This window comes from Erythrolamprus reginae, chromosome 5 (assembly GCF_031021105.1).
Source record: "Erythrolamprus reginae isolate rEryReg1 chromosome 5, rEryReg1.hap1, whole genome shotgun sequence".
NCBI lineage: Eukaryota > Metazoa > Chordata > Lepidosauria > Squamata > Dipsadidae > Erythrolamprus > Erythrolamprus reginae.
This window is the reverse complement of record NC_091954.1, coordinates 3,964,457-3,986,417: the sequence shown is the minus strand read 5'-3', so window position 1 is coordinate 3,986,417 and position 21,961 is coordinate 3,964,457. Positions and strand designations below refer to the sequence as shown.

Below are 21,961 nucleotides of genomic sequence, written 5' to 3'. Positions count from 1 at the left end.
ATCATGCATAAAATTGTAGAGGCCTAGGGGGAAAGTGTATCTCAATTCCCCCATGCCTGGCGGCAGAGGTGGGTTTTAAGCAGCTTACGAAAGGCAAGGAGGGTGGGGGAAATTCTAATCTCTTGGGGGGAGTTGGTTCCAGAGGGCCGGAGCCACCACAGAGAAGGCTCTTCCCCTGGGCCCCACCAAGCGACATTGTTTGGTTGACGGGACCCGGAGAAGACCCGCTCTGTGGGACCTAACTGGTCGCTGGGATTCGTGCAGCAGAAGGCGGTCCCTGAGATAATCTGGTCCTGTGCCATGAAGGGCTTTATGAATGAATGAATGAATGAATGAATGAATGAATGAATGAATGAATGAATGAATGGGGAAACTAAGGTGGGCCCCAACAGAGGGTATAAAACTCAGGCACGGTCAACATCTTGGCCCTTTCTTCCCTTCACAAAACATCTTGACGCATGCGATCGCCTTTTTTTTGCTCAGGAGCTCAAACCATGTGATCCTGTTCAGCCTGAAACCATCTTTCCAAGCGGTCTCTCCATATTTCCAGTGTCTTTTCCCCTACTTGGAACCGAACCCAGACGGACAATTCTTCCAATAATTTTTCAAGAAACGATGAAGGAAGAGGATAGAGTTTCACTGTTTTCATGGTGGGTACGTGCTGCGTGGAAACCAGAACTCCTCCTGTTGTCCTTGGGGAAGTGTCTCTATAGAAACATAGAAACATAGAAGACTGACGGCAGAAAAAGACCTCATGGTCCATCTATTCTGCCCTTATACTATTTTCTGTATTTTATCTTAGGATGGATATATGTTTATCCCAGGCATGTTTAAATTCAGTTACTGTGGATTTACCAACCACGTCTGCTGGAAGTTTGTTCCAAGGATCTACTACTCTTTCAGTGAAATAATATTTTCTCATGTTGCCTTTGATCTTTCCCGCAACTAACTTCAGATTGTGTCCCCTTGTTCTTGTGTACACTTTCCTATTAAAAACACTTCCCTCCTGGACCTTATTTAACCCTTTAATATATTTAAATGTTTCGATCATATCCCCCCTTTTCCTTCTGTCCTCCAGACTCTACAGATTGAGTTCATGAAGTCTTTCCTGATAGGTTTGATGCTTAAGACCTTCCACATTCTTGTAGCCCATCTTTGGACCCGTTCAATTTTGTCAATATCTTTTTGTAGGTGAGAGTGCGAAGGGACCATGATAGAACTTGCCCATTCCTCCACCATCAAAAAGACAGGACAGAGTAATAAATAAAGATATTGATAAAATTGAACTGGTCCAAAGACGGGCTACAAAAATGGTGGAAGGTCTTAAGCATAAAACGTATCAGGAAAGACTTCATGAACTCAATCTGTAGAGTCTGGAGGACAGAAGGAAAAGGGGGGACATGATCGAAACATTTAAATATGATAAAGGGTTAAATAAGATTTAAGAGGGAAGTGTTTTTAATAGGAAAGTGAACACAAGAACAAGGGGGCACAATCCGAGGTGAGTTGGAGGAAAGATCAGAAGCAATGTGAGGAAATATTATTTGACCGAAAGAGGAGTAGATGCTTGGAACAAACTTCCAGCAGACGCGGTTGGTAAATCCACAGTAACTGAATTGAAAGATGCCTGGGATAAACATAGATCCATCCTAAGATAAAATACAGTGATACCTTGTCTTACAAACTTAATTGGTTCCAGGACGAGGTTCTTAAGGTGAAAAGTTTGTAAGACAAAACAATATTTCCCATAGGAATCAATGGGAAAGCGATTAATGCGTGCAAGCCCAAAATTCACCCCTTTTGTCAGCCGAAGCTTGTGATGCTGCAGGGGAATCCCAGCAGGGGAATCTCAGCATCGCAAAAACGAGCGCTTTGCTAGCAACGGAAGTCCGTAGATGGGGTTTCCCAGTGAAGGGAGCATCAATGAAATCGCAGCATCGCAAAAACACCAAAGTCCTCGAAACCCCACCTCCAGATCTCTGTGTTTTTGTGATGCTGCGATTTCACTGAGGCTCCCCTCGCCGGGAAACCACACCTCCGGACTTCTGTTGCCTGCTGGGATTGCCCTGCAGCATCACAAAAACACAGAAGTCCAGAGGTGGGGTTTCCCATGGAGGGGAGCCTCAGGGGAATCCCAATAGTGCAAAAACGGGCGCTTCGCTGGTAACGGAAGTCCAGAGGCGGGGCATCCCAGCGGCGGTGGTGGGTTTGTAAGGTGAAAATAGTTTGTAAGAAGAGGCAAAAAAATCTTAAACCCCGGGTTTGTATCTCGAAAAGTTTGTATGACGAGGCGTTTGTAAGATGAGGTATCACTGTACAGGAAATAGCATAAGGGCAGACTAGATGGGCCACAAGGTCTTTTTCTTCCGTCAATCTTCTATGTTTCTGTGTTTCTAAATGACCACGTTTCTTCTTCCACCCAAGTCGACTACATCATCGTTAAGCACAGCCGAAAGATGATGGCACTGGGGCTTATCTGCGGATCTTCAGGATACGAGAAACACAATCTCAGTTGCTTCAGCAGAGCAGAGGGAAGCATGGAGACTGCTGGATCAGCAAACAATCCCAGGGGGAAAAAAAAAACACACAACGTCCCCTTTTCGAAAAGTCACATCTGGCAGGAAGCTTTCTCCTTTGGTTGTGAGGTTTTCGGTTTCCCTTTTTTTTTTAAATAAGCAGAGGCCTGGCCCCTCTGTACCTCCCCCTCTTCTCTATGGGCTCAGTGCCTCGCATCCCTTCCCCATCGTTCCTTTTGTGTGGGGGGGGGGCACCAATTTTCTTAATTTAGATTAGAACCACTTAGTCTTTCGGAAGAAACGTAAACAGGCTTCGCAATGTGCCGGTTAACTGCTGATACAATATCAGTGGGAGGACGGTTGTTTATTGTATGTAGTATAAGCAGAAGCTACAGCAGCCGTTGCAGTTCTAATCAGGCCATGACGCGGAATAGCTCGGCGTTCACACTGAGCGCTACTAAGCAAGAAAAAACATTTTCCCAGAAGAATCGCTTACCCAGGGATCAGCTTCCCCTGCTCCACGGAGGCCCTCTGGAGGCTGGAAACAGCCTGTTTCCCAACTTTTGGTGGGCCCAACAGGCTCGTGTTTTGCCCTTCCCAGGCTCCAAAGGCTTCCCCGGAGCCCAGGGGAGGGTAAAAACGCCCTCCCCATCCCCCCGGAGGCTCTCTGGAAGTCAAAAACGCCCTCCCAGAGCCTCTGTAACAGCCAAAAATCAGATGGCCAGCACACACATGCCTGTTATTATTTTATTATTATTATTTATTGGATTTGTATGCCGCCCCTCTCCGCAGACTCGGGGCGGCTAACAACAGTAGTAAAACAGTACAACAAAATCCAATACTAAAAAGCCGTTAAAAACCCATTATATAAAAACCAATCATACATACAAACATACCATGCATAAAATTGTAAAGGCCTAGGGGGAAAGTATATCTTAGTTCCCCCATGCCTGGCGGCACAGGTGGGTTTTAAGCAGCTTAGAAAAGGCAAGGAGGGTGGGGGCAATTCTAATCTCTGGGGGGAGTTGGTCCCAGAGGGTCGGGGCCACAACAGAGAAGGCTCTTCCTCTGGGTCCCGCCAAGCAACATTGTTTGGTTGACGGGACCCGGAGAAGACCCACTCTGTGGGACCTAACTGGTCACTGGGATTTGTGCAGCAGAAGGCGGTCCCTGAGATAATCTGGTCCGATGCCATGAAGGGCTTTATAGGTCATAACCAACACTTTGAATTGTGACCGGAAACTGATTGGCAACCAATGCAGACTGCGGAATGTTGGAGTAACATGGGCATATTTGGGGAAGCCCATGATTGCTCTCGCAGCTGCATTCTGCACGATCTGAAGTTTCTGAACATTTTTCAAAGGTAGCCCCATGTAGAGAGCGTTACAATAGTCGAGTTTCGAGGTGATGATGATTATATAAGACCAACTATGCCTTCAATGGGGATTTCAATACTCTGATGGGTTAGAAGATTAAACAGATTAACAGAGTTGGAAGGGACCTTGTAGGTCATCTAGTCCAACCCCCTGCCCAAGCAACAGACCCTACACCAGGGATGGCGAACCTATGGCACGGATGCCACGCGGGGCCATATCTGCTGGCACACAAACCATTGCCCTAGCTCAGCTCCAACATGCATGTGTGTGCTGGCCATCTGATTTTTGGCTCTTATAGAGTCTCTGGGAGGGCGTTTTTGGCTTCCAGAGATCCTCCAGGGGGACGGGGAGGGTGTTTTTACCCTCCCCTGGGCACCAGGGAAGGCTTTGGAGCCTGCGGAGGGCGAAACACGAGCCTGTTGGGCCCACCAAAGATGGGAAACAGGCTGTTTCCAGCCTCCAGTGGGCCTCCGTGGAGCAGGGGAAGCTGTTTTCATCCTCCCCAGGCACTGAATTATAGTGTGGGCAATTGTAAATGCGTGATAGCATGCCTGCACGCTCTTTCGGCACACAAGGGAATAAAGGTTCGCTCTCCGAGTCCTCGGAGAGGGGCAGATTACGAATCCAATAAATAAATAAATAAATAAATAAAATCATTGCCCTACACCATTTCAGCCTCTTCTTGAAAGCCTCCAGTGATGAAGCTCCTCTACTTCACCAAAGATTTGTTACAGCAACGATAAGTCTTGAACACAAGAACAAGGGGGCACAGAAGCAACGTGAGAAAATATTATTTTACCGAAAGAGTAGTAGATGCTTGGAACAAACTTCCAGCAGACGTGGTCGGTAAATCCACAGTGACTGAATCTAAACATGCCTGGGATAAACATAGATCCATCCTAAGATAAAATGCAGGAAATAGTATAAGGGCAGACTAGATGGACCGTGAGGTCTTTTTCTGCCGTCAGTCTTCTATGTTTCTAAGATTGTCGAGAATGGCCAGTGGAGCCGAAATCCACGAGATTTCCGCCCCCTCCCCCACCCCACTGTTTCAAACAGGAGTTGTACAAGTCCCGTGTTGTGATAACCTTTGGGGACCGCAAACATTCATCCCCTCCCTGGGCTGACCAGCTTTGGTTCTCCTATCTCGTATTACACCAGATGTCCGGCAACTGCCTTCCTTTCTCTAAGTCCCACCCCACGCCCCTCTCAAAAAATAAAAATAAAAGCCCTTCAGACTTTTTTTCAGCACAGTTGCTAACCTTGACCCAGAAGTCAGAGGCATCAGGATGGCCAAGAAAGAAAAAAACAAAACATACTTGCAAACACTTGTGTTCAGACATACATGTGCACTAGCCCAGGCGTGAAATGCTCTCGGTTCGCTCGTGCCTCTCGGCCGTCGGAGAGCTGGTCACGAAGGGAGTGTGAGACTCCGTCTACCTGCCCGGACGCCATCATTTGCATACTTTTACCCTCTGCACATGCACAAAGTCTTCTGTGCATACACAGAGGGCAAAAGGGTTACCTACTACAGGACCGCCTTCTGCCGCGTCAATCCCAGCATCCAGTTAGCTCCCACAGAGTCGGCCTTCTCCAGATCCCGTCAACTAGACAATGTCGCTTGGCAGGTGTAGAATCCAACCAATGAAGAGGCGGACAGGCTCGGGAACAAATAACAGTTGCTTTATTTGTAAGGAATAGCAACTCTAGATAACAGTGTAACAACAACAACATGGCAGCTATTTATATTCCTTGCTGCCAGGCTGAGCCAGCCAATCCAGGCTCTGTATTTTCCCGCCCAAGGATAAGGGGCGGGCCACACTTCCCATCTGTCCTCTGGACACAACAGCAGGTCCTAGGGAAAGAGCCTTCTTTGTGGGGGCCCTGGCCCTTGGAATCAGCTCCCCCGGAGATTCGTGCTGCCCCCACCCTCCTTGCCTTTTGTAAGAACTTGTTGTGGTTAGCTCTGGCCCAGCTCCTGCCCCAAGGAGTGTGCAGGTGGATGTGGGGGAGACATCCACATGCCGCAGGGCTGTTTTGCTCCCGATGGAATCTGCCGACGAAGCCTCCTCTGACCAAGAAAGCGTGAGTGACAGAGAAGATGGGAGTTTGGCAGACAGCCCAGGAGCAGCTCAATCATCTGTATCATCCCTGGATTCTGAACAAGAATTAATGACACATCCACGCATGCGTAGAGTGATGCATAGGAGACAACAACTGAAGGATTATTACAAGAGAAAATGAGGCCACCTGTGGTTGGGTGGGGCTGCTGTAATTAGTGCTACAGATAAAAGTGCAGCCTGGTGTTTTAGCCTCATGGCAGTTTATCTCATTCATTGTTTCATCAACATCGTGGTTTTTGTGCTGTTCAAGATTGTGTGTGGACTCTCTGGACTTTAGAATTGGACTCAATTTCCCAGTTATTGGGTGAGCAATTGGATTGCATTTCACCTGTGCCTTGTGTGTACCAGAAAATCCCTTTGACATTTAAAAAGGGAGCTGTTTCTGTTTTTCTGTTTATAAAAACTTTTGGGTTTTCCTTTTATCATGTGGTGTGTGTCTTCCTGGACTAAATACCCTGTAATTATGGGCGGTTGAAACATGCCGGCAGAACAGAACTCAAAGACTTATTTATGCCGCCAGTTTTGGAGTCATTAGATCCCAGCCTCTAGCCACTGAATGCTTAGTATGCTGGGTTTGTGTTTGAGTGAATGATTCCGATATTTAACTTTTATAATGTTTTAGATTGACTATTTAATTAGTCGGATCCAATTGTATTTGTACACTGTTTATTGTTGAAATGTTGTGAGCCGCCCCAAGTTCACGGAGAGGGGCCACATACAAATCCAATTAATAAAATAAATAAATAAAAAAGAACCCAAAAGGCGGGGTCTGGGTGGGTGGGTGGAGCCTCACCCTCCCTTCGCGACCGTCTCTCCGAGGACCGACAGGTACGAGCAAACAGGGACTTCACCCCTGCCCTACCCTTTACATCAGGGAAGGCCTGTCGTCTTCGGCCCTACCGGTGCACCATCTGAAGCCGTTGCGGGCATGTGTGCACCTGTCGGGGTGAGATTTAATTTCCTGAGCATGCACAGCAAGCAAAATTGCGCACCAAAATCATGCAAAATCATGTACAAAAATGCTCACACGAGTGATTTTTGGCTATATTTTTGGCTATATTTTTGGCTATATTTTTGGCGATATTTTTGGCGATATTTTTGGCGATATTTTCGGCGATATTTTCGGCGATATTTTCGGCGATATTTTCGGCGATATTTTCGGCGATATTTTTGCTTCCGCGCATGCACGGAAGCAAAAATTCAGCAAAAATCGGCAAAATCTCGCTTGCACAAGCATTTTCACATGCGATTTTGCTTGCTGCGCATGCACAGTAGCAAAATCTTGTGCAGGGGTACATGTGTACAGCTCAGGAATGCGCAGCTGCACATTTATCCCCAAAATCGCTACCGGAACGGAGCCCCTTACCCTTCTGGTAGCAGGGCATTGCACTTCCCAGAACCAATTGAGGTACCACAGTGATCGCGTACTACACTGTTCAAACAAATGACTGTTTTATTTATTCATTCATTCATTCATTCATTCGATTTTTTAATTAATTAATTAATTAATTTATTTATTTTATTTATTTAGATTTGTATGCCGCCCTTCTCCTTAGACTTAGGGCAGCTTACAACATGTTAGCAATAGCACTTTTTTAAACAGAGCTAGGCTATTGCCCCCACAATCCGGGTCCTCATTATACCCACCTCGGAAAGATGGAAGGCTGAGTCAACCTTAGAAACATAGAAACCTAGAAGATTGACGGCAGAAAAAGACCTCATGGTCCATCTAGTCTGCCCTTGTACTATTTTCTGTATTTTATCTTAGGATGGATCTATGTTTATCCCAGGCATGTTTAAATTCAGTTACTGTGGATTTACCAACCACGTCTGCTGGAAGTTTGTTCCAAGGATCTACTCCTCTTTCAGTCAAATAATATTTTCTCATGTTGCTTTTGATCTTTCCCCCAACTAACTTCAGATTGTGCCCCCTTGTTCTTGTGTTCACTTTCCTATTAAAAACACTTCCCTCCTGGACCTTATTTAACCCTTTGACATATTGAAATGTTTCGATCATCTGATCCCGCTATATAGAATGCTGGTGAGACCACATTTGGAATACTGTGTCCAGTTCTGGAGACCTCACCTACAAAAAGATATTGACAAAATTGAACGGGTCCAAAGACGGGCTACAAGAATGGTGGAAGGTCTTAAGCATAAAACGTATCAGGAAAGACTTCATGGACTCAATCTGTATAGTCTGGAGGACAGAAGGAAAAGGGGGGACATGATCGAAACATTTAAATATGTCAAAGGGTTAAATAAGGTCCAGGAGGGGAGTGTTTTTAATAGGAAAGTGAACACAAGAACAAGGGGACACAATCTGAAGTTAGTTGGGGGAAAGATCAAAAGCAACATGAGAAAATATTATTTTACTGAAAGAGTAGTAGATCCTTGGAACAAACTTCCAGCAGACGTGGTAGATAAATCCACAGTAACTGAATGTAAACATGCCTGGGATAAACATATATCCATTATAAGATAAAATACAGAAAATAGTATAAGGGCAGACTAGATGGACCATGAGGTCTTTTTCTGCCGTCAGACTTCTATGTTTCTATGTTTCTATGATCATGTCCCCCCTTTTCCTTCTCTCCTCCAGACTATACAGATTGAGTTCATGAAGTCTTTCCTGATACGTTTTATGCTTAAGACCTTCCACCATTCTTGTAGCCCGTCTTTGGACCCGTTCAACTTTGTCAATATCTTTTTTAGAATAGAATAGAATAGAATTTTTATTGGCCAAGTGTGATTGGACACACAAGGAATTTGTCTTGGTGCATATGCTCTCAGCGTACATAAAATAAAATATACATTTGTCAAGAATCATGTGGTACGACACTTAATGATTGTCATAGGGGTCAAATAAGCAATGAAGAAGCAATGTTAATAAAAATCTTAGGATACAAGCAACAAGTTACAGTCATAGAGTCAACATGGGAGGAAATGGGTGATAGGAATGATGAGAAAAACTAGTAGAATAGAAGTGCAGATTTAGTAGAAAGTCTGACAGTGTTTTGTAGGGGAGGTCTCCAGAACTGAACACAGGATTATTCTAAATGTGGTCTCACCACCAACCTTGAGCCGGTGATGAGATTTGAACCGCTGACCTGCAGATCTAGCAGTCAGCTTTAGTGGCCTGCAGTACCGCACTCTACCTGCTGCGCCACTTCGGCTCACTTGGAAGCAAAGGCAACATAGCCTATTCCCAGCCTTGCCTGCTGTCTACCTTTCAACAGAGACATAAAATTATACACATTCTCCTCTCCCTAGGAATCTTAACAACAACAATAACAACAACAAAAGGAATTAGCTTTGCGGGCTGGAACCGGGACAAGGATTGCACACTTCCTTCCTTCGTCTCTTGGGGAAATTGCAGGGCCAGAAAACCCGTGATTTTCTCCCCGCGGCTCCATCCTCTCCCCCAGCTTTGCTTCGAAACATTTTCCCGTGTTAGTTACTAGTTGGAATCTAAAGTTTCAACTTTTCTAGGGATCTTCGCCTCTAAGAAACCTGATGCAGCAAAAGGGAGGGCGGTGTTTGTTATATATTTGGAGGGGGTGTGTGTGTTAAACCTCACATCTGGTTCCCATTAGCAACTTCATGCTTGCCGAAGTAGGAACGGAGGAGTTGAACATTTAGAAATATATTTCAGAACCAAGCGGGCAAGGGGGGGGGAAAGACCCCTTTCAGTGGGGGGGAACAAGGAATGCTAACTGGTCTGCAATTCTTATTTTATTATTTATTTATTTGTTTCTTTGTTTATTCATCAGATTTGTATGCCACCCCTTTCCGCAGACTCGGGGCGGCTCACAGCAATAATAATACAATATAAACAACTCTAATATTTAAGTTAATTTAAAACCCCAATTTAAAAACCAATCACACATAGTAGCATACCATGCATAAATTTTATAAGCCTAGGGGGAGGGAAAGTATCAATTCCCCCATGCCTGACGACAGAGGTGGGTTTTAAGGAGCTTGCGAAAGGCGAGGAGGGTGGGGGCAACTCTGATATCCGGGGGGAGTTGGTTCCAAAGGGTCGGGGCCGCCACAGAGAAGGCTCTTCCCCTGGGTCCTGCCAAACGACATTGTTTAGTCGATGGGACCCGGAGAAGGCCAACTCTGTGGGACCTAACTGGTCGCTGGGATTCGTGCGGCAGAAGGCGGTCCCGGAGATATTCTGGTCCGGTGCCGTGAAGGGCTTTATAGGTCATAACCAACACTTTGAATTGTGACCGGAAACTGATCGGCAACCAATGCAGACTGCGGAGTGTTGGTGTGACATGGGCGTATTTAGGAAAGCCCATGATAGCTCTCGCAGCTGCATTCCGCACGATCTGAAGTTTCCGAACACTCTTCAAAGGTAGCCCCATGTAGAGAGCATTACAGTAGTCGAGCCTCGAGGTGATGAGGGCATGAGTGACTGTGAGCAGTGACTCCCGGTCCAAATAGGGCCGCAACTGGTGCACCAGGCGAACCTGGGCAAACGCCCCCCTCGCCACAGCTGAAAGATGTTTCTCTAATGTGAGCTGTGGATCGAGGAGGATGCCCAAATTGCGGACCCTCTCTGAGGGGGTCAGTGATTCTCCCCCCCCCCAGGGTAATGGACGGATAGATGGAATTGTCCTTGGGAGGCAAAACCCACAGCCACTCCGTCTTATCAAGGTTGAGTTTGAGTCTGTTGACACCCATCCAGGCCCCAACAGCCTTCAGACACCGGCACATCACTTCCACTGCTTCGCTGACTGGACAAGGGGTGGAGATGTAGAGCTGGGTGTCATCTGCATATTGATGATACCTCACCCCATGCCCTTGGATGATCTCACCCAGCGGTTTCATGTAGATATTAATTAGCAGGGGGGAGAGGACCGACCCCTGAAGCACCCCACCCCTGGACTTATAACCATTCATTTAGTGACCGTTTGAAGTTACAACACCACTGAAAAAGATGGGCTTACCACAGTGGTTCAGTGACCGGGCGCCTAATGCATACTGCGTGTGCGTGCAAAGTTATCCAAATGCTAAAAAAATGTGATGTGATTGTCAGAGCAAACCGGTTTGCTCCCAGCTGATTGTGGGAACTTCTGTTTCGCCAGAACTGTCCGAACTGGTAGAATCCAACCCATTAAGCATCAGGTGGCTTTCATCCCGCTTGAAATGACCATAGATGATATTTCCTACAAAGTCAGTGCAATGTTTTTTTCGCCCCCCAATACTGATTTTCCAAACATTAAATATAGGGTGTAAAAGCCAAGTCCACCAATAACAAGAACGTTTTTTTGCAACTATTATCTTCCAAATAGAAAACTGAATCCTAAAAGAAACAACCTCTTTGTCAGGCAGACAGTTCCAAGCAGATTGGCAAACACAGTGGGAAGAAACAGCAACATTATTTTTTTCACTTCCAAAACCACATGTTGATATTTGAATAACAAAGCTTGCTTGATTCCTCCTTTTCTTTTATTCCTTCCTTCCCTCCTTTCTTTTCCTTCCTTCCTTCTTTTTTCTTCCTCTTTTCCCTTTCTTCCTTCTTCCTTCTTTCTTGTCTTTCTTTTTCTCCTTCTTTCCTTCCTTCCTTCCTGCCTTCCTCCCTCTTTCTTTCTTTTCTTTCTTTCTATCCTTCTTTTCCTTCCTTTCTTCCTTCTTTTTTCTTTCTTGTTTTCCCTTTATTTTTTCCCTTCCTTCTTTCTTCTTCCTTTTTCTCCTTTTTTTCTCTTTCTTTCTTTCTTTCTTTCCCCTCTTTCCTTTCTTTCTTTCTTTCTTCCTTCTTTTTTCTTTCTTTTTTCTTGTCTTTCTTTCTCTCCTTCTTTCCTTCCTCTCTCCCTCTTTCTTCCTTCCTCCCTTCCTTTCTTTCCTTCTTTCTTTCTTTATTTCTGTCCTTCTTTTCCTTCCTTCCTTCCTTCTTTTTTCTTTCTTGTTTTCCCTTTATTTTTTCCCTTCCTTCTTTCTTCTTCCCTTTTCTCCTTTTTTTCCTCTTTCTTTCTTTCTTTCTTTCCCCTCTTTCCTTCCTTCCTTCCTTCTTCTTTCTTTTTTCTTCTTCTTTTCCCTTTCTTCTTTTCCCTTTCTTCTTCCTTCTTTCTTGTCTTTCTTTTTCTCCTTCTTTCCTTCTTTCCTTCCTCCCTCTTCCTTCCTTCCTTTATTTATTTCTATCCTTCTTTTCCTTCCTTCCTTCTTTTTTCTTTCTTCTTTTCCCTTTCTTTCTTTCTTCTTCTCTTTTTTTCTCTTTCTTTCTTTCTTTCCCCTCTTTCCTTTCTTTCTTTCTTCCTTCCTTCTTTTTTCTTTCTTTTCTCTCTTTCTTCTTTCCCCTTTCTTCTTTTCCCTTTCTTTCTTCTTCTTTCTTGTCTTTCTTTCTCTCCTTTTCCTTCCTTCCCCCGTCCCTCCCTCCCCAACCTTCCTTCCCCTTCTCCCTTTCTCTGTCTCACGATGATTTAGCACAGGGTCAGAAAGCTAGAAGGCAAAAACTGAGGAAACGGAGTTTGGCAGAAGTTCAAGACAAGAATCCTGGCAAGAAAATGTGCTCTTCAGCTGGTTGATCCTTGTGTCAACAACATGCTAATATCTTCGCTTGGATCTACCTTGGTTGAGAAGCAGGAGAGCAGCAGGAGGCACTAAACAATCTGGTTTGGTAAAGAACTTAACATTTGTGATACTTCCCCACCCCCAAGGACCTTATCTAAACTCAAGGTGAAAAAAGATGAGAAGAAATCAAAATTGAGGCTCTGGAATCCTCCCTCCTTCTCTCTCACACACCTAACACCGGGGAACAATTTGTAACACAATTTCTGTTGAGTTTGATTTTTGAGCCTTTTTACTGTTAATTAGGCATGCTGGTTTCAAAACTGTAGCTAGTTTTCTTCTACCACGTCGAGTTTTTTCTCTACACCTTATGAGAATTATGAGGTTGCAACATGAGCATCAAATTGCATTTTTTTTACATAGCCGTCTTGCTAAGTTCCTGGAAAATCTTGGTGCAGTCAGTGATGAGCAGGGTGGGCGACTCCACCAAGATTTGAAGGACATAGAAACATAGAAACATAGAAGTCTGACGGCAGAAAAAGACCTCATGGTCCATCTAGTCTGCCCTTATACTATTTTCTGTATTTTATCTTAGGATGGATCTATGTTTATCCCAGGCATGTTTAAATTCAGTGACTGTGGATTTATCTACCATGTCTGCTGGAAGTTTGTTCCAAGGATCTACTACTCTTTCAGTGAAATAATATTTTCTCATGTTACTTTTGATCTTTCCCCCAACTAACTTCAGATTGTGTCCCCTTGTTCTTGTGTTCACTTTCCTATTAAAAACACTTCCCTCCTGGACCTTATTTAACCCTTTAACATATTTAAATGTTTCGATCATGTCCCCCCTTTTCCTTCTGTCCTCCAGACTATACAGATTGAGTTCATGAAGTCTTTCCTGATACGTTTTATGCTTAAGACCTTCCACCATTCTTGTAGCCTGTCTTTGGACCCGTTCAATTTTGTCAATATCTTTTTGTAAAGTGAGGTCTCCAGAACTGAACACAGTATTATTCCAAATGTGGTCTCACCAGCACTCTATATAGTGGGATCACAATCTCCCTCTTCCTGCTTGTTATACCTCTAGCTATGCAGCCAAGCATCCTACTTGATTTTCCTACTGCCCGACCACACTGCTCACCCATTTTGAGACTGTCAGAAATCACGACCCCTAAATCCTTCTCTTCTGAAGTTTTTGCTAACACAGAACTGCCAATGCAATACTCAGATTGAGGATTCCTTTTCCCCAAGTGCATTATTTTACATTTGGAAACATTAAACTGCAGTTTCCATTGCTTTGACCATTTATCTAGTAAAGCTAAATCATTTACCATATTACAGACCCCTCCAGGAATATCAACCCTATTGCACACTTTAGAGTCATCGGCAAACAGGCAAACCTTCCCTACCAAACCTTCCCCTATGTCACTCACAAACATATTATAGCCTTTGTATGAATAAAATTATTCTTTGTAAACAGTGTATTTGATATGCTTTTACTTTCCTTTCTATGCACAATTTGTATGGCTTTTGAGGGTATCCTGTAGCTGAACAAGTTGACGTGATAGACAAAAACTGTGGTTATTTTTGGATCCAGAGGCGAAACTTTAGCTGAACACAAGTCACAGATTTAAGAGAATGGAAATTGCTGTTGCCCAGTGGACTCAATATTAAATCAGTCCCTTAGCAAAGGAGTAAGCTCAGTCTAAACATCTCATGAACTTGTAAGGGCGTTTTTGAGGCTACGAACTTGTTGTGGTTAGCTCTGGCCCAGCTCCTGCCTCAAGGACTGTGGATGTGGGGGAGACATCCACATGCCACAGGCCTATTTTGCCCCCAGTGGAATCTGCTGATGAAGGCCCCTCTGACCAAGAAGACATGAGTGACAGGGAGGAGGAGAGTGTGGCAGACAGCTCAGAAGGAGATCAATTATCTAGCTCCTCCTTGGATTCGGAACAAGAGTTAATGATACAACCACGCATGCGGAGAGCGATGCATAGGCAGCAACAACTGAGAGATTATTATCAAAGAAAATGAGGCCACCTGTGGTTGGGTGGGGCTGTGGTCATTAGTGAGTCTTCTATAAATAGCAGCCTGTGGGTTTGACCATTGTGGAGGATTATCTGATTGTTGTGTTTCGTGACTGCCTTGCTGACTTCGACCTTTATGTGCTGATTTTTCCCCGCTTTGAAACTAAACCAGAGCAAAGTGTGTTTCACTTTGTGAAAGAAGAAGGACTGTGAATTGCCTCCCAGCTGCAAGCTAAGTATCACAGAACTGATCAGGGACTTGTACAAATGACCAGTTTGTTTGGAGACCAGTGCTCTTTGCTATACCAAAAGAGGGCTTGGTTTAATTAAGTGAATTTTCATTATAAAGAACATTGTCTTGAATTTTCAAACGTGTGTGTGTCTGAAATTTGTACCTGCGAATTTTTAGGAGGAGTCTACCAGAGAGCCCGACAGAACAGAACTGGTCCATATTACATGCATGTTTGTTATTCCAGAGTTGGGATGTCAAACTCACTTCATCATGGCGGCATCTTGCAATGTATTGCGAGTTTGTGACTTTTCCCCCTTTGCTAAACCAGGCCTGGACATGACCAGGATGTGACACATCTGGCCCGTGGGCCACAAGTTTGACACCCCAATTCTAGAGGAATCAAGCCAACACACATCCAACCACTGGAAAAAACTGACATCCTCTCGCACTTCCTGAAAGTCCACAATTTTCAGTGGAATTAAGAGTGCCATTGCCTATTGAAACCCTGTAGTAGATACACAGGGGATACATATTCCTCAATTCTTAGTAGATGTCCACTTTGCCCACCACTCTTTGCGTCTGTTCTTTGCTAACTGACTTAGGAGGGGGGGGGGAGTTTGATTGGGCAAATCCCTAATTCAACTGAGCTTCAAATTAGTATAATCTTATCTAATAACAGAGAGCTCAGATTACTTGCTTGTTTCCTTCTGCTATTCTTGATTGACCTTATCACTATCAGCTTCCTTATCTCTCGACAGGGCTGGTTCCAATTTTCTATTGTTTAAGACTTTTCCCTTGCCTGTACATACACAAAAAGTAGTACCGTATTTTTCGGAGTATTTGATTATTATTATTATTATTATTATTATTATTATTATTATTAATAATAATAATAATAATATTGTTATTAATATTATTATTATTATTATTATTATTATTATTATTATTATTATTATTTATTGGATTTATATGCCGCCCCTCTCCGCAGACAATGATAAAAAACAACATGTAACAATCCAATTTAATAAAACAACTAAAAACCCTTATTATAAAAACCAAACATACACACAAACATTCCATACATAACTTGTAATGGCCTAGGGGAAGGAATATCCTAACTCCCCCATGCCTGGCCACAAAGGTGGGTCTTGAGTAATTTGCGAAAGACAAGGAGGGTGGGGGCCGTTCTAATCTCTGGGGGGAGTTGATTCCATAGGGCCGGGGCCGCCACAGAGAAGGCTCTTCCCCTGGGGCCCGCCAAACGACATTGTTTGGTCGATGGGACCCAGAGAAGGCAAACTCTGTGGGACCTCATCGGCCGCTGGGATTCGTGCGGTAGAAGATGCACTTTCCCCTCTAAAAGAGGCTGAAAATTTGGGTGCAACTTATACTCCAATTGTCTGGTTTAGTGCTGCAACCCAACAGGACCGACACAGACTTCAGAGGAGAATCAGAACTGCAGAAAAAGCAATGGCTGCCAACCTGCCTTCCATTGAGGACCTGTAGACTGCACAAGTCAAAAAGAGGGCGGGGAAAATATTTACTGACCCCTCACATCCTGGACACAAACTGTTTCAACTCCTACTCTCAAAACGTCGCTACCGAGCACTGCACACCAAGACAACTAGACACAAGAACAGGGTTTTTTTCCAAATGCCATCACTCTGCTAAACAAATAATCCCCTAAACACTGTCAAACTATTTACTAAGTCTACTAATTTTTCTCATCATTCCTATCACCCATTTTCTCCCACGTACGACTGTAACTTATTGCTTGTATCCTTAAGATTTTTATGAATATTGATTGTTTCCTCATTGCTTATTTGACCCCTATGACAATCATTAAATGTTGGACCTCATGATTCTTGACAAATGTCTCTTTTCTTTTATGTAAGCTGAGAGCATCTGCACCAAAGACAAATTCCTTGTGTGTCCAATCACACTTGGCCAATAAAGAATTCTATTCTATTTCTCACATTTACAACTGTTGCAGTGACATGATTAAAATTTGGATGCTTGGCAACTGGTCCATATTTATGATGGTTGCAACATCTGGTCAACCTTTTTGTGACCTTCTGACAGACAAAGACAATGGGAAAGCCAGACTCACTTAATGATAGTGTGATTAATTTAACAACCTTAACACTTAACAATTGTGTGGCAAGACACATCACGAAACGGGGCAAAACCCACTCAGCAACTATCTTGCTTGGCAACACAAATTCTGGGCTCAAATTGTGGTTGTAAATTGAAGATTATATATGTTCAACCTCATTTGTAGGTAATGGTACATCAACTAGATCACCTGTTCTGTTCTGGGCCTACGCAGATGGAAACCCAAGGGAGAATCCCACTCGATGCTATTTTAAAGCAAACTCTTTTATATAAAAAGCAGCATTTTATAAGCATTTAGTCCATCTTAGCCGCTTTCCCAGTGAAAGTGCAGGAGAGATAAGAATCCCGGTGGATCAAAGCCAATTAACATTCCAGAGGCAAGATAACAATTTTTTTCTAAATCACACAGACACTTCAAATTTCTCTAGATCAGTGTTTCCCAACCTTTTCAACTTGAAGATATTTGGACTTCAACTCCCAGAATTCCCCAGCCAGCATTAGCTGCTGGGGAATTCTGGGAGTTGAAGTCCAAATATCTTCAGGTTACCAAGGTTGGGAAACACTGCTCTAGATGTTCAGCAGATGGGGGGGGGGATTTCGACTCCATGGATTTTAGCAGAGAATTTGCAGTGTTCTAGCAAACCCCAAACCTCGACTGACTCCATTACAAACGTTGGAACTCCACCTTAGTTTTCCCATGAGACCACCCTTAAATTCCTATTGGGAATGGTCACAATTCCCTAGAGTTAGAAACTACAGATTACTTCCTTTTCCCATACAAGTATTCTTGTCTTTTTCTTAGTCTTCTAAAGCGGGCATCTAACAAAGGCTCATGGTCTTCCTCCTTCTCCACCACTTCCTCCAAGTCAAACCCTATTGTCATTGGCATATCTGCCACCTCTGGTGGTCCTTCAGGTTCCTTCAAGTCTATTCCTCCCTCCCTCTCACTCTCTGTATCGGCTGGCAACACTACTGGCCCAGGGTACCAAGATGGACCTGTCTCATCCTCCTCAATCAATCAATCAATCAATCAATCAATCAAGATCAAGATCAACTTTATTTGATTAGTCAATCGACCATATCAAAGCGAGGAAAAGGACCACATCGGTCGTCATAAAACTGTGACTGGTTAAAATACAATAAAATTGGCTAAAATAGAGGGAATTTGAATAAATAATAAGTTAAAATGCAGTACAATAAGCTAAAATTGAGTAGTAAAACATGAGAATATAACTCGTGCAAAGGATTATATTAAACAAATCTAAGATACTGATATAAAATATTCTTAAGTGAGTTCATCTCCTTTGCATCCTCCTCAGAATCTATAAGTACCAGAGTTGGTCGAGGACCATTCACAACATCACCCAAGACTGTACGGTCCTTACCTGTGGACAGTCTTTGATGTAGTGTCCCTTGTTAAAGCACAGGTGGCACAAATAGTTTGGCGGAGGTCTCTTGCTTGGCTTCCTGGCATCCGACGATAGCGAAATGTCGGAGAAATGTTCCGTAAGGGAATTCAAGCCATCCACGATGTTATTAAGAGAGCCGTAAGGAGAGGCACTCTTGTACAGACTGCTGTTTAAGGCCTGGAAAAGAAAAAATAAATGAATAAATATGGTTGTTGTCGTTTTTACCAAAGTGGGCACTTCTCAATTATTTTGCATTCAAACAAAAGCCACATGTTGTGATCCCGCTGTGTCTTGAGCGCTGGTGAGATCCCATTTGGAATAATCCTGTGTTCAGTTCTGGAGACCTCACTTTACAAAAAGATATTGATCAAATTGAACGGGTCCATAGATGGGCTACAAAAATGGTGGAAGGTCTTAAGCATAAAACGTATCAGGAAAGACTTAATGAACTCCATCTGTATAATCTGGAGGACAGAAGGAAAAGGGGGGACATGATCAAAACATTTAAATATGTTAAAGAGTTAAATAAGGTCCAGGAGGGAAGTGTTTTTAATAGGAAAGTGAACACAAGAACAAGGGGACACAATCTGAGGTTAGGTGGGGGGAAGATCAGAAGCAAGGGGAGAAAATATTATTTGACTGAAAGAGTAGTAGATGCTTGGAACAAACTCCCAGCAGACGTGGTTGATAAATCCACAGTAACTGAATTTAAACATGCCTGGGATAAACATAGATCCATCCTAAGATAAAATACAGGAAATAGCATAAGGGCAGACTAGATGGACCAGGAGGTCTTTTTCTGCCATCAGTCTTCTATGTTTCTATGTTTCTATTTGAAATCATGACAGTTACAATCACAGCTGGTTCCTGCCATTTTGGACCGGTTCTTTAGAACTGGTAGTGGGAATTTCCCTCCGTTCACTGAACGGAGACACGCCCCCCCCCAAAACAACTCTCTCAGCAGCGCCATAGGGACTGACATCTTGTTTTTGCTTTTGCACATGCACAGAAGCCTTGTGTATGCACACATGCATGCAAAGTCCATGCGCCCATGCGGTGCAGGAGGAAGCGAACCGGCAGCGACATAAATCAGAATCCACCCCTGCTAGGGATATAGATCAATCAAACCAGAGAGCGGGAAACGATAGAATGGGTGGGCACGAGCTAAAGAGAGATCCAACTTCTAAGGAGAAACTTAGAAGGTCCATCTAGCAAAAGGAGGGCCTTCTTCATGGTGGCTCCCTTCCTTTGGAACATCCTCCCTGTTAATACTCTGTGCAAGGCAGTTGGGTTTGCAATATATAAACAAGCTAACAGTGAATGTTTGTATGTGTTGAAGTACTACAGTTTAAAAGGTAGTGTTGCAAATTGCCACAAGGGGGAGTCAGAAAGCATGGCCTTTCTGCTCTCTCTGTTCTTTCTGCCGATTGACTGTGACGGATGTAGTAAGTTCTGTGTGTTTGATGACAGTTTGATATATTTGTAAGCTGAAATGTATGAATGATACGTAAGACAAAGAAAGCTTGTGATATTATTATTGTATTGAGAGATATTGACTGATTGGAATGTGTATTTATTTATTTTTATTTATTTATTAGATTTGTATGCCGCCCCTCTCCAAAGACTCGGGGCGGCTAACAACAATATAAAAAACTATGTAAACAAATCTAATATTATAAATAATCTAAAAAAAACCAATTTAAAGAACCACTCATACATGTATGACCAGACTGTTTAACTTGACTGTGCTATCACTGCCCACTGACTTCAGGCTGAGGATTATGGGCACTGACGTTCGCCACCCATCTGAAAGTCCCCAGGAAGAAGAATGAATTGGTGCATTCATGAAATGCGAAAGCAACACTATTTGGATACAAAGAGCTATTATTTGATGCTCTTGCTTTCAACAATCCTTGTGCGGTTAGAAGTTTGACGAGAACCGGGGGGATTTTTTTTTTTAATTGCCTGCGCGCACTCACACACACATACACAAAAGCCAGGACATTCTTGGAACCCAAAGCTATTGAAAAAAAATATGACATTTTAAAACTCCAGGAAAGGTCAAACACGTAAAATCAGTAATTGCTTATTCGCGGCGGGTTAAAACGTCCTTAAACACTCTGTTCTGAATTTTACGAAAAGAAACCATACCGAGAAGCTAGATCCACATCTGTTTTTGTTTGTGTTCCAACAGAAAACCTGTGGTCATTTAACTATTCCTTGTTAATTGCTCCCTGGCTATTTTTCCACCCCTCGCTGCCTATGGTGTCGGTTCAAAATCAGGGAGGGTGGGGAAGGGCCTTGTCTTCCCAGAATTTTCCTTTCTGTTTGCAAAGCTCTAGCAAACAAGAACTTTGCCCAAGGCCGCCTAACACCAAAACGCACTTCCTTACAAAGGTATTCAAATTCTGGCTGAACCGAGAAATTGTGAGAATTAAAAGAAGGGCGAATATGCAGACAATGGCTCTACATGGGGCTACCTCTGAAGACTGTTCGGAAACTTCAAATCCTGCAGAATGCAGCTGCGAGAGCAGTCATGGGCTTACCTAGGTATGCCCATGTTTCACCAACACTCCGCAGTCTGCATTGATTGCCGATCAATTTCCGGTCACAATTCAAAGTGTTGGTTATGACCTTTAAAGCCCTTCATGGCACTGGACCAGAATATCTCCGAGACTGCCTTCTGCCACACGAATCCCAGCGACCAGTTAGGTCCCATAGAGTGGGCCTTCTCCGGGTCCCGTCAACTAAACAATGTCGGTTGGCGGGCCCCAGGGGAAGAGCCTTCTCTGTGGCGGCCCCGACCCTCTGGAACCAACTCCCCCCGGAGATTAGAACTGCCCCTACTCTCCTTGCCTTTTGTAAGCTCCTTAAGACCCACCTTTGTCGTCAGGCATGGGGGAACTGAGACATCTCCCCCGGGCATATACAATTTATGAATGGTATGTCTGTCTGTATGTTTGTTTAGAAAATGGGGTTTTTAAAATATTTTTAAACTGTAATTTAGATTTGTTGTAAACTGTTTCACTTTGTTGTGAGCCGCCCCGAGTCTGCGGAGAGGGGCGGCATACAAATCTAAATAATAAATAAATAAATAATAATAAAATAAATGAATTGTCTATCAAAGACAGACACCTGTCTGGAACCCGCATTGCACATCAGACATTAATATTAACATTGATTCAATCGAGAGAGTCCAGGAACACTTGACAAGAAGAGTTTTTCATTCCTCCAATCGCAACAGAATACAGTGATACCTCGTCTTACGAACGCCTCTTCATACGAACTTTTCGAGATACGAACCTGGCGTTTAAGATTTGTTTGCCTCTTCTTAAGAACCATTTTCACCTTACGAACCTGAGCTCGGGTGCGTGCGCTCTCTAACTGCGCGTGTGCTCTCTTACTGCCACAGGGATTCCCCTGCCTTGTGACTGCCACCGCTGGGATTTCCCATTTGCTTGCAGCCCACGCCGGGATTATTATTATTATTATTATTATTATTATTATTATTATTAATTGGATTTATATGCCGCCCCTCTCCAAAAACTCGGGGCGACTAACAACAATCGTAAACAGTGTACAATAATAATCCAAGCGAATTAAAAACCCTTTAATATAAAAAAACCAAACATACATAC

At 43.6% G+C, this 21,961-nt stretch overlaps 1 protein-coding gene across 1 annotated transcript in view; it reads right to left on the bottom strand.

The window, feature by feature from the left end:
• The window catches only part of ZCCHC24 (zinc finger CCHC-type containing 24), a 137,995-nt gene that overhangs the window by 69,871 nt on the left and 46,163 nt on the right, over positions 1–21,961 (bottom strand). Inside the window, exon 2 of the mRNA XM_070752008.1 lies at positions 18,300–18,500. Within this exon, the coding sequence (XP_070608109.1) occupies positions 18,300–18,500 (201 nt within the window). The remainder of the gene's footprint in view (positions 1–18,299; positions 18,501–21,961) is intronic.